Source organism: Microcaecilia unicolor, chromosome 7 (genome assembly GCF_901765095.1).
Source record: "Microcaecilia unicolor chromosome 7, aMicUni1.1, whole genome shotgun sequence".
NCBI lineage: Eukaryota > Metazoa > Chordata > Amphibia > Gymnophiona > Siphonopidae > Microcaecilia > Microcaecilia unicolor.
In genome coordinates, this window is record NC_044037.1 from 144,583,049 (window position 1) to 144,597,959 (window position 14,911).

General features: G+C 44.9%; 1 protein-coding gene across 2 annotated transcripts in view; it reads left to right on the top strand.

Moving 5' to 3' along the window:
• Positions 1-1,771, top strand: part of COPS8 (COP9 signalosome subunit 8) — a 327,439-nt gene extending 325,668 nt beyond the window's left edge. For both annotated transcript variants that reach the window (XM_030209867.1, XM_030209866.1), the window contains one exon: positions 982-1,771. In XM_030209867.1, the coding sequence (XP_030065727.1) occupies positions 982-1,061 (80 nt within the window). In that variant the 3' untranslated portion in view covers positions 1,062-1,771. The remainder of the gene's footprint in view (positions 1-981) is intronic.
• Positions 1,772-14,911: the final 13,140 nt, after the last annotated feature.

A 14,911-nucleotide genomic window follows, 5' to 3' on the forward strand; every position in this document is an offset into this window, starting at 1 on the left:
TGTTTTCACTGTTCCATAATCTGATCAATTTTAAGATCTGTTATAGTTACATTCAGTTTACAAACAAGTCTTGGAAGGCCTACAAAATGTAAATTAGTACAATGTAATGGTTCAGCAGAGGGATGGAGGCAACTAATCAAATCAGAACTGTAGAAGAACAGAACTCTGAAATCAGAATCTATAACTGTAGATTGTGTGATTTTTTTTTTCTTTGGAAATGAACAGGGATGCTGGGATTGAACTAGTGGGATAAGGAGCAATATAGACAGTCATGCTCATGCTCAAAGCTGTCAGGTGGGATATATCTTTATGATTGTGGATGGGAATACTGGATGAACCAATTCTTATTTGTATGTCATCATCTACTTTGTTATGGGTCAGAGTTGAGATGTATTAACAAAATTTTATATATAGTTCTCATTATGGGGATTATTAGAGGGTGTCCATAGGCCAGGAAGGAGCTGTGTGAATCTCAGTACTGTAATAACGGGAGGTGCTGCAGATAGGGATTGAGATGCGTTTACAGAATTTTGTGTGTGTGTCTGGGAATTGAAATAATCTTAATCAGGAACAAATGGGGTTGAATGGAGAGTCTGCTTAATACCATCAGCACTGTAGATTAATGGTCATTTAATATGGTCTATTTCATCTGCATTATAATCATCTAATTTTATGAGAAGCAGGAAAAGTAAGATAAGCATTAGAGCCAAAGTATAAGACACTACCCTTTCTAAAAACTATAGCCAGAGATTAAATTTTCTATAGTATGTCATACAGAACATGACATGGATGGGGGAGGAAGACAACCAGTGTGTTTTGCTGACTGTTTTCTTTTCAGTTTCCTAGTGCACATCGTTTCTAATAACTTTTTTCCTTTTTTAAAACATTTCTTACTTGTGGGGATGCTTTGAACATTTGATTCACAATGATTTATGCCTCTCTCTCTCTCTCTCTCCCTCTCCCTTTTTTTTCTTTACACAGAATGTGCTGCAGTTGCACTAATTCCAAATGAGCAGCAGCTGGCCAGATTGACAGACTATGTGGCTTTTCTTGAAAACTGATATCGCCCTCCCACATCCCTAATTTTGTTCTTTCTGCTGATGGAGTTCCAAATTTAGTAATCCCCTAGACTTGAGAGTGTGTGCAACAAAAAAATGTTCTATTTTAGAATCTGTTCTCCTTAGCAGAAATATAAACACACATTTTCTTTTCTGTGACATGGTTAATTAACAGTAGAATTACTAAGGGCCCTGTTTACTATGTTGCGCTGTAGGCGCGCTAGCGATTTTAGCGTGCACTAAAAATGCTAGCAGACCTTAGTAAACAGGGCCTTAACTCTTTACTTTTTTTCTTCTACCAGATCCACATTTTCATAATTGTTTAGAGCACACTAGAATAGATTTGCTCACATTTTGCTTTTCAGAAATGTTCCTCAGGTGTTAGTTTAGGGTATCTGCATTTCTCTAAGGACCAGAGGACTACCATACAAAAGGAGACCAGAATAAATAATACCCATAATGCTCTCATCTCTGTAAACAAAGTGATCTACATGGTGTGGGAAATGTGTGTATTAGCTTCTGTTTTCTACCTCCAATGAAATTAGACTGAAATATTTTTTAAATAAGTTTGCTGTGGGGAGGAAGTGACGTCACCAACCTAGATGGACGCCTAAATAAGTTTGCTGTATTGCATGTAATATTTTCCCTCTACATTGAAATATAATGGCACCATATCAAAATACTGGTGAAATAAATTGACAAATACACGTTCACTTAAGGAAAGATGGCATTTCAAGGAATGAAGCCTTTCACATATGCTTTCTTAGCTGAAATGTTTTCATAGTTTATGCTTGCTTGGGATCTAGGTGGAGTGAGCTCTATCTCACTTGTGCACTCACACATATGTTTTGTCTAATATTCCCCACCGTAGTTTGTCATCCTAGTTTGGGTATTCTAGGAATTTCAGGTTTAGATGGATATAACCATAACCCAGCAGGCTCTATTTTGTGTGAAATAAACCAGACTAATGTCAGTTCACCTGACCTGTGGTGAGTGGACTTTGACAGCAGCTTGGCTCTTTCTCGTTGCTTGAGAGCCAAGCTGGTGATTCCAGACTTTACCTGTCTTTCACCTCATGTTGCTCATTTGTAAGCAGACATAATATATTCATTCATAAACAATAAGTGGACTGGCTTTGCCAGAGAAATAATGCCAAAGATGAAGAATGAATATGAACTTCTCAGTTTCAAAATCTAATCTACCTCCTAAACATTCAAGCATCATGCTTTGGGAGAGTTCTCCTGAAACCAGGTCAATCTATTCTCTGCCTGTTGAATGAGGATCCATCGCATAAATACTCTATTCTGTGGGTTAGCATCATTGGGTCCCAGAGTTAAGCAGAGCTCAAAGCATGTTCAAAAGCATTGTACTTCTGAGTTCAAATTGAGAGGCTTCTGAGAGTACAGTAAAAGGGCAAAAAACATGTACAGTATAACGTCAGTTATCTGAACACAGATTATCCTGATGTCAAATAATCTGGACAACAGTGTACATATGGGTAGGCCATAGTGGAAACAGGCCCACCCAGTTGCAGCACATCACCCCCCCCCCCCCCCCCCCCGATTTCCCATCTATAGCTGAAAAATTAAAATTGCTCACCAGAAGGATATGGCATCATCCAGAGGTGGATAAAGAAGGCCCTCCACTGTTTCGTGAGAACCTACTTTCCACTTGTGGTCATATTTACGTGCATGCGTGTACAATATGAGGCACGTGCTACCCATTGGAGCTTCGCAAGGCCTTTCTATCCATCTCCAGATGGTGCCATATCCTTTTGGTGAGCAATTTAATTTTTTCATAGGTTTGGGTAGTTGATCCCATCTGTAGAAAGGCCCAGTGGAATTAAGGATTATTCAATCATCTGGATTTATTATTATCTGGACCATCCCCTGCTGAGGATAATCTAGATAATCGGCATTGTACTGTACTAATTTGTGGCTGTTCTATATTGACGTTGGGGTTTTTTTTCACTAACATTGTTCTAGCTGACATTTTATTGTAATCCACTTGATTGTAGCGGAATATAAATTAAAATGTTGTTATGTTGTACCTATGGTGCTCACTAGGTAAGCACAGTCTAAAAGGTTCTCAAGCCAGGTTTTCAGGGTATCCCTAATAAGAATGCATGAGACAGATTTGCATATAATGGAGATGACAGGCATGGAAATCTGTTTCATGCATATTCATTAGGGATATCCTGAAAACCTGACTGGCTGGTGGGCCACCAGGGAAGATTAGAGAATCACTGGTCTAAGTCAAATGCTTACGCATGACACTTTATTTCTGAAAGTTCTATTTTAGTTTTCCAGTCTGTGATGGTATGTGATGATCTTAAGGTATCCAAAAAGGTAGAAAAGACAACAGCAAACACTAGAAGATGCTTGGGTGCATAGGGAGAGGAATGGCCAGTAGGAAGGAGTTGATGATACCCCTGATGCTATAAACAGGATGGAGTTGGTCCAGAGGGTAGCTACTAAAAGGGTCAGAGATCTTATTCATAAAGCGTATTGGGACAGACCTAAAGATCTCAATATGTATACTTTGGAAGAAAAGCAGGAGAGGGAAGATACAATAGAGACATTTTAAAACCTACCTGGCATAAATGCACAGGAGGCGAGTGAACGAAGGGGCATAGGATGAAGGTGAAAGAGGATAGACTCAGAAGGAAATACTTCTTCATGGAAAGTGTGGTAAATTCATCGAACAGCCTCCTGATGGAAGTGGTGGAGAGAGTTCAAGAGAGCTTAGGACAAGTACATGGGGATCTCTAAGGGAGAGTGAATAAGTGGTATGGATGGACAGAATGGATAGACCATATGTTTTTATCTGCCTACATTTTTCTCTGTTCCTTATAATTCCTGGTTTTCTCTAGATTTAGCCACCCTTTTTTTGTTGCTTGGGTACTTAGTAAATTGTTTCCCCTAATTTTTGTTCTCCAAGAACAAGCAGGCCTTTGTAAGCACACAGCTGGGTGATGTCATCTGACAGAGCCTGGCATGGACACTGACAAGTGAGTAATGTAGAAGCTTCTAGCAGCATCCCACTGTTCATGCGCTGTGCATTCCTGCCTGCCACACAAGCGCGGGTACCTAAGTCTTCATTTTTTCGTGGAGCGGGTAGAATGCATCTTGTGTTTTCCTTCTACGAGCATACTCATTTTTCAGAAGTGCCTTCCTCTGAGGGGTTTTGCCCCTTTCTTTCTTCATTTTTCTTCAGTTTTTTAATAAATTTCCTCTTTCCTTTTATTTTCAAGTGTTTACGGCACTTTTAAGTTTCCTTTCTTTTTTGCGAATCTCGGGGCCAGTTCGGCCGCAGCCCTGGCCTCAATTTGAACGCTGCCCCTTTTTGTTTTTTTCAAGATTGAGGAGTTTAAGCGCAATTTTTTTTTCAGTGTCTCAGAAGACTCCCCAGTGGCTTCAAAAGGTGCGCCCAATGAAATTGGGTGATTTCTGTCATGGACCCATATTGGTGCATCGGGTGCCTTGGATCTGGCCATGAGCCTAATTCCTGTTCTCTCTATTTGAAAATGCTGTTGAGAACTCAGCGGGTGTGGAAGGTTCAACAGGAGTGTATTTTTTTTTAGCTCCTCAAAGGCCAATACATTGATGTTGGCACTGGAAGCATCAACCTCCATGGCTGCTAAGACTTCTACATCCAGTAGAAGTGCACTGACATCGAGGAGGTCTCCACCTTTTCATGATCAGGCACTGATAGCAGGCCCCGGGACCAGTCAGCATTGGATCCGTCACTGAGGCTGGTGTGGGTTTGGTGCCATCCTCGTCGACACTGAGGGACTGGGACACTGTACATCAGGGAAGCCTGATAAGCATGAGCACCTATCCTTGATGCACAGTGTCGGGAGCGCTGGGGCATAGGAGTCACCAATACCTAAGAAGCGCTGGCATCAAGAGGAACGCTAGCCCTCTTTGAAGAGATGCTGGTGTAAAAGTCATCTAGCAGCCAGGTCCTTGCACTGGTGCAACACTGTTGCTTTCTCAGACTCCCTCGCCTTTGCCAATGCTTTCTTTTAGTGAGCAGTTCCGGACCCTATTCAGGAGCTGATGCAGTTGCTGCAGAGGTCCACCGCACAGGCATCAAGGCACTTGCACATTCAGCGGAACAGCCCCAGCCCCCCCCCCCCCCCCCCCACTGAGACTCTATGCCAGTGCAGAGATTTTTGACGCTGCTCCTCAAAGGGTGTCAACATCAACACGTATAGTACTGCTCTTGAAGTTGCGGAAGGAAGCTTCTCCAGAGTCTGAGGGTAGAGCTATACCTTTGGGGTGTAGACATGGATCTACTGGGCTGAGGCCAGTGCATACCCACTCAGCTAGATCTGAATATGCTGAAGAGTCTGATTGGGACTGCTCATGGGAATCAGAGGAGGATCCACATTTTTTTCTTGGAGGAGGAGTCTTATGGAATACCCTCTGATCCCTCCCCATCTCAAGAGAGATGAAAATCCTCTCTTGAGGGACTCTTTCACTGGATTTGTAAAGCAAATGGCTTCTGCTGTCCCATTGCACCCTATTCAGGACACACTGATGAAGAACTAGGACTATCCCCTCTAAGTGCAGGTCACACCCAAGAAGGTGGATATACAATACCATATTCAGAAGGCTCCCAGATTTGAGAGGGCAGAATTGCCACACCATTCTATGGTGGTCGAATTCATTGTCAAAATGGACTATGAGTTCAGGTTTCATGCCTCATCTTCCCCAGGTAGGGAGGCTAGGACCTTAGACTTGTTTGGAAGAGAGACTTTTCAGGCCTCAATGCATCCAGTCCTACCAGCTCTAAATGAGCCTATACTTGCAGTCTTTGGTTAACAGCATACCGAGTCTTGCAGATTCTCTTCCTGAGGAGCAGGCCGCAGAGCTTTTTCAGCTGGTCAGCAGATGGAGTGTCATACATATCTGTCCAGGGGTGCTTATGGTACTTTTGCATCCAGACTCTCCACCATGGGGGTGTGGGATGTGCAGACTCTTATGGCTGCATGGCTCTGACCTGGAACCAGCAGTTCAGGAGAAACTTGCAGATGTGCTGTGCTGAGGGGACAATCTGTTTGGCAATAAGGTGGAAGAGGTTAGAAGGTTTTCAAGTGGGCCTAGGCAGCAACCCTACTACTCTCAAAGGTGTAGGTTTCTGCCTCTCTTGCACTATGCCCAGTCTTCCCAGGCTTCACCAACCCCACCCCCAGAAGTGTCATCTGGCTCCCCAAAGTGGGGAGCAGGCTTTTGACTGGCTCCAGAAGAGCATAGCCGCACTCCAGAGCTTACCTGTAGAGGGAAGCTGAATTTTTACCAGCTCAGATGGCCCTTTGTAACTCCAACTGCTGGGTTCTTCAAATAGTCCATCTTTGTTATGCCCTGAACTGGCATCAAAGACCACCAAATTGCCCACCAATTGCCCAGCTTACATCAGCTGTCAGCACAAGCAGGTACTTGTAGAGAAAGTCTCCATCCTTCTACAGGCCAATGCGAACGAGCCCATGCCATCAGGGGAAGAAGGGAAGGGATTCTATTCCAGGTACTTCTTTGTGCCCCAGAAGATGAGGGGATTTTGTCCCATCCTTGACCTGAGGGCCCCGAACAAATTCCTGGTCAAGGAAAAGTTCAGGATGATTTCTCTGGGCACTCTACTTCCTATGATTCAGGCAAATGATTAGCTATGCTCTCTGGACTTAAAAGGTGGCTATACCCACATTTCGATACTTTCCAGTCACAGGAAGTATTTCCAGTTCCGTGTAGGGAAGCACCATTTGCCCTTGCATCGTGGGCATTCACCAAGTGTCTAATGGTAGTTGCAGCGTATTTTCGCAGACTGGGAGTGTATGTGTTTCCCTACCTGGACAATTGGCTGATCCAAGAGCACGTTGCAGGAAGGAGCAACAGTCAGCGTACCTAATTATTCAGGTCTTAGAGCTACTAGGGTTGGGAGAGCGGTGACGTCACGCTGAGCAATGGCGGTGTGAGAGCACAGCTCCGCATGCCATCTCGGAAGATTCCTAATATATAACCACTATTGGCGGATGTGGCGATTGCAGCGCTAATATATAGATATCGGAGGACTTACAAAGGGCAAAAATGTCTGGAAGAGACCCCGCAGGACCCCGTAAATCATTGAAAGACTTTACCTTTGTACTACACACAGCCTCGGACAATATGGTGCCAGTGGAGGAGCAGGGAAAAAAGCCCAACGTAGAGTGTACTGGCCCGCTGGGTGAGAGTGTGGAGGAAGGCGAGCTGTCGGCCAAAGATTTCTGGGCTTTGCTGGAAGTGATCCGCTCCGACATAAAAGGAGTGCGAGAGGATTTCGCGACACTAACTGCAGAACTCCGCGGAGAGATGACTGAGCTGGGCCGACGGGTGGAGGATATTGACGAACACGTGGAGGAACAACAGGAAGCACTGAGCTCTGTGGAAAATGCATTGAAAGAACAACAGGCCCTGTGCAGATCTTTGGGAGATAAAATTGAAGATCTGGAAAATCGGGGCAGGTGATCAAACATCCGTATTCTGGGCATACCAGAACAGGCGGAATACCTGGACTGCGAGTGGGTCACCCAGCAAATTGCTAGCATGATACTGAAGAAGGGCAAGAAGTGGCCCCTAATACAATTAAAGTTGATAGCGCCCACAGAGTGATGGCGCGGGTGAGAGCCAATGCACCACGAGATATTATTGCCTGCTTATCAGAATATAAAGTGAAAGAAGCTGTACTCCGCAAGGCGCGCAAAAGAGAGAGGTTGCAGTGGGACTCCTTTCCTATTGAACTGTATCAAGATTTGGCCCCAGCTACATTGAAAAGACGAGCGGAGCTGAGGAACTTCACCAGATATCTACGCGACAAAGGGATTGCATATAGATGGCAGCACCCATTTGCTTTGGCATATAATCAAGAAGGAAAATGGAGTTGGATCGTGACTGTGGAGGAAGCACGTGCGACCTGGCTGGAGGTGGAGGTACCCACGGGAGGTTCAGAGATGCACAGTAGACCGGAGTCGGGATCCTGCCCGACTCGTCAGCGCTGGACCCGAGTGGCGAGAGGCAAGGGCCGTCTCACCAGACAACAATCTGATCAGAAGCTGTCACCCTTACAGAACAATGCGACCTGAACATGGGGATATGTGTTTTGGTATTAGAAAGAATTTTTGATATAGTTCATAAGAGGGTGGGTATGTATATGAAAGGTTATATATGTGTTCATGGGGAAGATGTATGCATTTATGGCATGTGATTGGTTACCGTTCTCAACTGTCAGTGGTGGGATAAAGATGACCCATCGGTTTGACAGGGGGGAGGAGGAAAGGGGGAGGGGATAGAGGGGTATCTCAGTGGGGGGGGGGGCAATCAGTAGATGTATGCACTGGAGGCACAGTAAGGTCCTCGGGAAAGATAACAGGTCTGAATATATAGAACCGCCATCATGCAATTGAGGTGTGTGTCACTGAATGCACGAGGTCTTAATTCCCCTATTAAACGCAAGAGGCTGTTCAGAGAAGCGCTGCGGCTGAAAGCGGACATATTGTTCATTCAGGAGACACACCTGCTTCCCAGACATGAGCACCTGTTATGCCACTCTAAATACCCACATCAATATTTAGCATCTAATCGGCAACAGACAAAAACAGCGGGAGTGAGGATTCTCTTTAAATAGGGCCGTAACTGGGAGATACAAGCAGTTAAAATGGATACCGGGGGGATATGTGATTGTGGTCCTGACCTTCGGGGGACGCGTATATACCCTGGTCAACATATACGCTCCCAATCACTCCCAGGGAGAATTCTATGAATTAGCGCTCAGCTCTCTAGGCATGTGCAGGGGGAGATATTGCTCGGGGGAGATTTCAACTTGACGATGGACTCCACGGTAGACAACTCGATTGGGATGGCTGGGTATGCCCAATTAGAACGGGACAAATTACTTCAATTTCTGAACCACTGGAGGCTGGTAGACGTTTGGAGGGTAATGCATGGGAAGGAGAGAGACTATACATGCTATTCGGCCCCGCATGATACATATTCAAGGATAGATAGGTAGAGTCTATAGAGATTCACACACGTTCTTTTTCGGATCATGCTCCAATATCTATAGCAATACGGGAAGCTGTAATGAATAGATGGGCTAGAAGCTGGCAATTTCCTGATGGGGGTTCTGGATGACCCAAAGAATGTTCAAAGAATTGAAAGGGAGATCCGGGAGTTTATACATTTAATGGTACCCTGGAAATAGCCCCAGAGATACTTTGGGAGAGTTGAAGGCGGTGATTAGAGGGCATATAATCTCACTACAATCGCACATACAGAAAGATAATAAGGAGAAAGAAAAAGAGCTTATACAAACAGTACACCACCTGGAAATGCTTGCTAAACAACAGCAGGCTATGGCTAGACAACAGGAGGACTTACATAGATCTAGAGTGCAGCTCTTGGACCTGGAACTTACAATCATTAAGGAACAAATGCAGCGGGTACAACAGGAGTATTATGAATTTAATAATAAAGCGAGTAAGTTACTAGCTTATAAATTGCAACAATTTAAGGGCCGTAATATGATTGGTAGAGTGAGATCCGAGGAGGGGCAGAGCTGGGATCAAATAGAGGATATTCAGAGAGTATTTCTAAATTACTATCAGAAGTTATATCAACCAGATAACCCAGTGGCGGAGGAGAACATAGCTTTTTGGACAAAGTGGATGTACCGAGGCTGATGGGAACAGAGCAGGAATTGTTATCAGCACCTATAGAACTGGAGGAGGTGATCTTGGTGATTAAAGGTCTGCCTAGGGGGAAAGCCCCTGGAGCCGATGGATATAGTAATCGGTTCTATAAATGCTTTAACTCCTTATTAGCACCATTATTACTCAGAATGTTTAATGCCATTCAGTCTGACACGGAGCTCCCGCAGTCCTGGAGGTTAGCCACTGTGGTTTTGCTTCTTAAACCACATAAAGATCCACAAAGCTGTAGTTCCTATCGGCCAATATCTGTATTCGGGACTGATTATAAAATCCTAACTACAATTCTGGCCACCCGATTACAAAAGGTGCTGCCCCGTCTGGTACATGAGGACCAGGCGGGGTTTATAGCAAATAGGCAAACTTTTGATAACACCAGATGGGCACAATATATATTGGATAGAATTGAACAGGTGGGACGCCCGGCAGTATTTCTCTCCCTAGACGCTGAGAAGGCGTTCGATAGGGTGCTGTGGCCCTTTCTTTTTCAATTGTTGCAAAAGGTGGGCATTAGTGGACAATACTTACACTGGGTTGCGGCTCTCTACCAACACCCTTTGTCTCAGTTGCGGATTAATGGTACAAACACTGAGGCTTTTGAATTATTTCATGGGACACGACAGGGGGGTGTGCTCTATCCCCGCTACTGTTTGCACTTGCTATGGAGCCTCTAGCAATTCTAGTGAGAAATAACCCATTGGTGCAAGGCATTCGAATAGGGAGACAAGAAACTAAACTTATGCTTTATGCTGATGATGTCCTACTCACGTTATCACACCCTGAGACCTCACTGAGGGCGGTGATGGAGATACTTCAGTCATATGATCAGGTAGCAGGTCTTAAAATTAACATTCAAAAATCAGAAATTATGCCTATACAGTTTCCTGCTGGGTTACAAGATTAACTACAATCTTTCTTCTCATTCAAGTGGTCCCCTACGAGTATTCGATATCTGGGGGTTAATTTAACACCAAATACTGGGGATCTATTTAGGGAGAACTTTGTCCCTAAAATGCGGGAGCTCTTGCAAGATTTGGAGAGATGGGGGGGACTGCAGATGTCGTGGATGGGCAGAATAGCAGGGGTGAAGATGACAGTACTTCCTAAGTTGCTTTACTTATTCATGGCAGTGTCGACTTTTATACCGCACACTTTTTTTTGTACACTTAACAAGAAAGTGTTTGCTTTCATTTGGCATAAAAGACCACCGCGGGTGAATCGCTGAATATTATATCAACTTAGGAAGGACGGAGGAATGGGAGTACCCAATTTTAGGCTATATTACAGAGCGACTCTATTTCAAATGCTCTCGACTGTGCAGAAAGGTCCAACTAAATTATGGACGTATGCAGCGCAATGGGGTTTGAAGGGGGTGCCCGATCTGGGTGGTGTCGTGGCTTCTCTTACCGTTGTTGAGAGGATTGGTATAGGGCTTGAGGGGTCAAATGAGGGTTGCCTTGGGAGAGTGGGCTAGATGTAGAGCGGTATGGTTCCTGGAGCGCAAATATCACTTGACCACACCTATCATATATGCCACGGACTTTGGCCCAGGTAGAGCAGAGGGGGTGTATGGGCACTGGTCAGCGGCCTCTCTACGGTTGCTGGGACAGATTTGGGAAGATGGGAAGTTCCACTCATTTGAGACTTTTTAAAAGATGAATTTGGCCTGACGGACAGGGACAGATTTCATTACATGCAGATTAGAGATTTTGTACAGAGGAAGGCTAAAGGAGATCTGTCCCTGACGGCCACGGAGCTTAAGTTGGCAATGAGATCTGGGGAAGGAAAAGGGGGGATCTCTCGAATCTATAGAGCCTTGCTCCGCAAATCCCAACCATTAGTTAAATGTATAAACACATGGGAGTCACTACTGGGAAATACGTATGAACCGGGTACATGGAAAAAGATATTTAAACGACTATTGTCATTCACAGTGGCAACCCCACTGTTGGAAAATGGATATAAGATGTTGTACCAGTGGTATTTGACCCCCAGCCGATTGTCTCACATTTTCAAGACAGACGAGGCGAACTGCTAGCGCAAATGTGGGCAGAGGGCACTTTTTGGCATGTGTGGTGGGAATGTCCGGTGATTCAGCAGTTCTGGAAGGACTTGCAGGTGAGATTGCAGAGTGGCCTGGGTTCTGAGGTTATATTAAATCCTGGCCTATGTTTGCTGAATGTACCGGTAAGAGGGAGCCGTGGCTCTCATCACGGTCTTCTAACGTATATTCTTACAGCAGCCAGGATATTAATTGCAAGACAATGGAAACAACTAGTGGCACCCACGGTGGACCAAGTGCTGACTAAGGTGGATTATTGTTGCCTGATGGATAAGCTCACAGCCTTAAGGCGAGGAGGAATGGTGAGATTTTTAAAAACATGGACCCCATATCTGGAGTGGCGAGGCCTAAATACATGACAAGTGAACACTGGGAGACGTCTAGTGTACGGAGAGACTGATATACTACTGAGATACTCTGAGGGGGAGGGGAAGGGAGGGGGGAACTTGATGTTATGCAAACGGGTTTAGGTAGAATGTTATGTTAGCGTTGATTGTTGTAATGTCAAGGCAAAGAAAAAGTCAATAAAAACAATTATTAAAAAAAGAAAAAAAGAGCTACTAGGGTTTGTCAAAAACTACCCCAAATCCTACCTTCATCCAGTTCTCCAATTGGTGTACACAGGAGCCCTGCTAGACACATTGCAAGCTTGGGCTTTTCTTCCACAAGCAAGAGTAGATACCTTAGTGGTGCTCGCCTCACAAGTCTGCAGCAGAAAGCACGTTTCAGCTCAACAAATGTTGAGATTGATGGGCCAATGTCACTCCCATAGCATATCTCCACTTGAGAGTTGCTTAGTGTACTCTAGCTTCCAAGTGGTCTCAGGCGACTGGGAATCTAGCTGGTGTCATCCAGATCCCCCCAGAGTTGACTCACCCTTTTCTAGTGAACAATTTGGCCCAATTTGACTATGAGAGTACCATTCCAAATTCCACCGCCTTAGAAGGTGTTGACAATGGATGCATCCAACCTGGGATGGGGAGCTTGTGTAGATGAGCTTCACACTCAAGGCATGTGGTGTATTCAGGATTCTCAACTTCATATCGACTTCCTCGAGCTCAGGGCTATCTGGCATGCTCTCTAAAGGCTTTCAGAAATCAGCTACAGAGCCAAATTGTTCTTATCCAAACAAAAACCAGGTTGCAGTGTTCTATGTGAACAAGTGGGGGGGGGGGGGGGGGGGTACGGAATCATACCCCTTTTGTCAGGAAGCAGTGGGGATGTAGCAGTGGACCTTCCTTCACAGAATGGACCTCCGAGACACATACCTGCTCGGGGAAAAACAACCTACCTGGCGGACAGACTGAGCAGGATGCTGCTAACTACCTGTTCTCTGATCCTATTCCCACCCATCTACTTAACACTATCTCTCCTTCTGTCATTCCGTTTATCTGTCATATCCTCAATCTTTCACTGTCCACTGCGACTGTTCCTGATGCCTTCAAACATGCCGTAGTCACACCATTCCTTAAAAAACCTTCATTGGACCCTACCTGTCCTTCCAACTATCACCCCATCTCCCTCCTCCCTTTCCTATCCAAGATACTTGAACGTGTGCTGTTCACCGCCGTTGCCTTGACTTCCTTTCATCTCAAGCTATTCTTGATCCACTTCAATCTGGCTTTTTGCCCCCTTCAACTGAAACAACGCTTGCTAAAGTCTCCAATAATCTGTTCCTAGCCAGATCCAAAGGTCTCTATTCTATCCTTATCCTTCTCGATCTTTTGTCACTGTTGATCACAGCCTACTCCTTGATACGCTGTCCTCACTTGGATTTCAGGGCTCTGCTCTTTCCTGGTTTTCTTCTTATCTCTCCCAGCGTACCTTTAGTATATACTGTAGTGGATCCTCTTCTACTTCTATCCCACTGTCAGGTGGTGTACCTCAGGGATCTGTCCTGGGACCTCTTCTCTTCTCCATCTATACTTCTTCTCTTGGTACTCTGATCTCATCCCATGGTTTTCAGTATCATCTTTATGCTGATGACTCCCAGATCTACCTCTCCACACCAGAAATCTCAGCAGGAATCCAGGCCAAAGTATCAGCCTGCCTGTCTGACATTGCTGCCTGGATGTCTCAGCGCCATCTGAAACTATACATGACCAAGACTGAGCTTCTTATCTTTCCCCCTAAACCAACCTCGCCTCCTCCCCCATTCTCTGTTTCTGTGGATAACACTCTCATCCTTCCTGTCTCATCAGCTCGTAACCTTGGGGTCATCTTCGACTCCTCCCTCTCCTTCTCTGCACATATTCAACAGACTGCTAAAATCTGTCATTTATAATATCTGCAAAAATCGCCCTTTCCTTTCTGAGCACACTACCAGAACCCTCATCCACGCTCTTATCACCTCTCGCTTAGACTATTGCAACTTGCTTCTCACAGGTCTCCCACTTAGCCATCTCTCTCCTCTTCAATCTGTTCAAAATTCTGCTGCACGACTAATATTCCGCCAGGGTCGTTATGCTCATATTAGCCCTCTCCTCAAGTCACTTCGCTGGCTTCCTATCCATTTCCGCATACAGTTCAAATTCCTCTTATTGACCTATAAGTGCATTCACTCTGCAGCTCCTCAGTACCTCTCCACTCTCATCTGTCCCTACATTCCTCCCCGGGAACTCCGTTCACTGGGTAAATCTCTCTTATCTGCACCCTTCTCCTCCACTGCTAACGCCAGACTCCGTTCCTTTTATCTTGCTGCACCATATGCCTGGATTAGACTTCCTGAACCAGTACGTCAAGCTCCATCTCTGACTGTCTTCAAATCTAAGCTAAAAGCCCACCTTTTTGATGCTGCTTTTAACTCCTAACCCTTATTCACTTGTTCAGAACCCTTATTTTATCATCCTCACTTTAATATTCCCTTATCTCTTGTTTGTCCTGTTTGTCTGTCCTAATTAGATTGTAAGCTCTGTCGAGCAGGGACTGTCTCTTCATGTTCAAGTATACAGCGCTGCGTACGTCTAGTAGCGCTATAGAAATGATAAGTAGTAGTAATAGTGGTCTCTCAATATAGGCATAGTGTTTATTTATTAGGTCTGCCATCTCTGG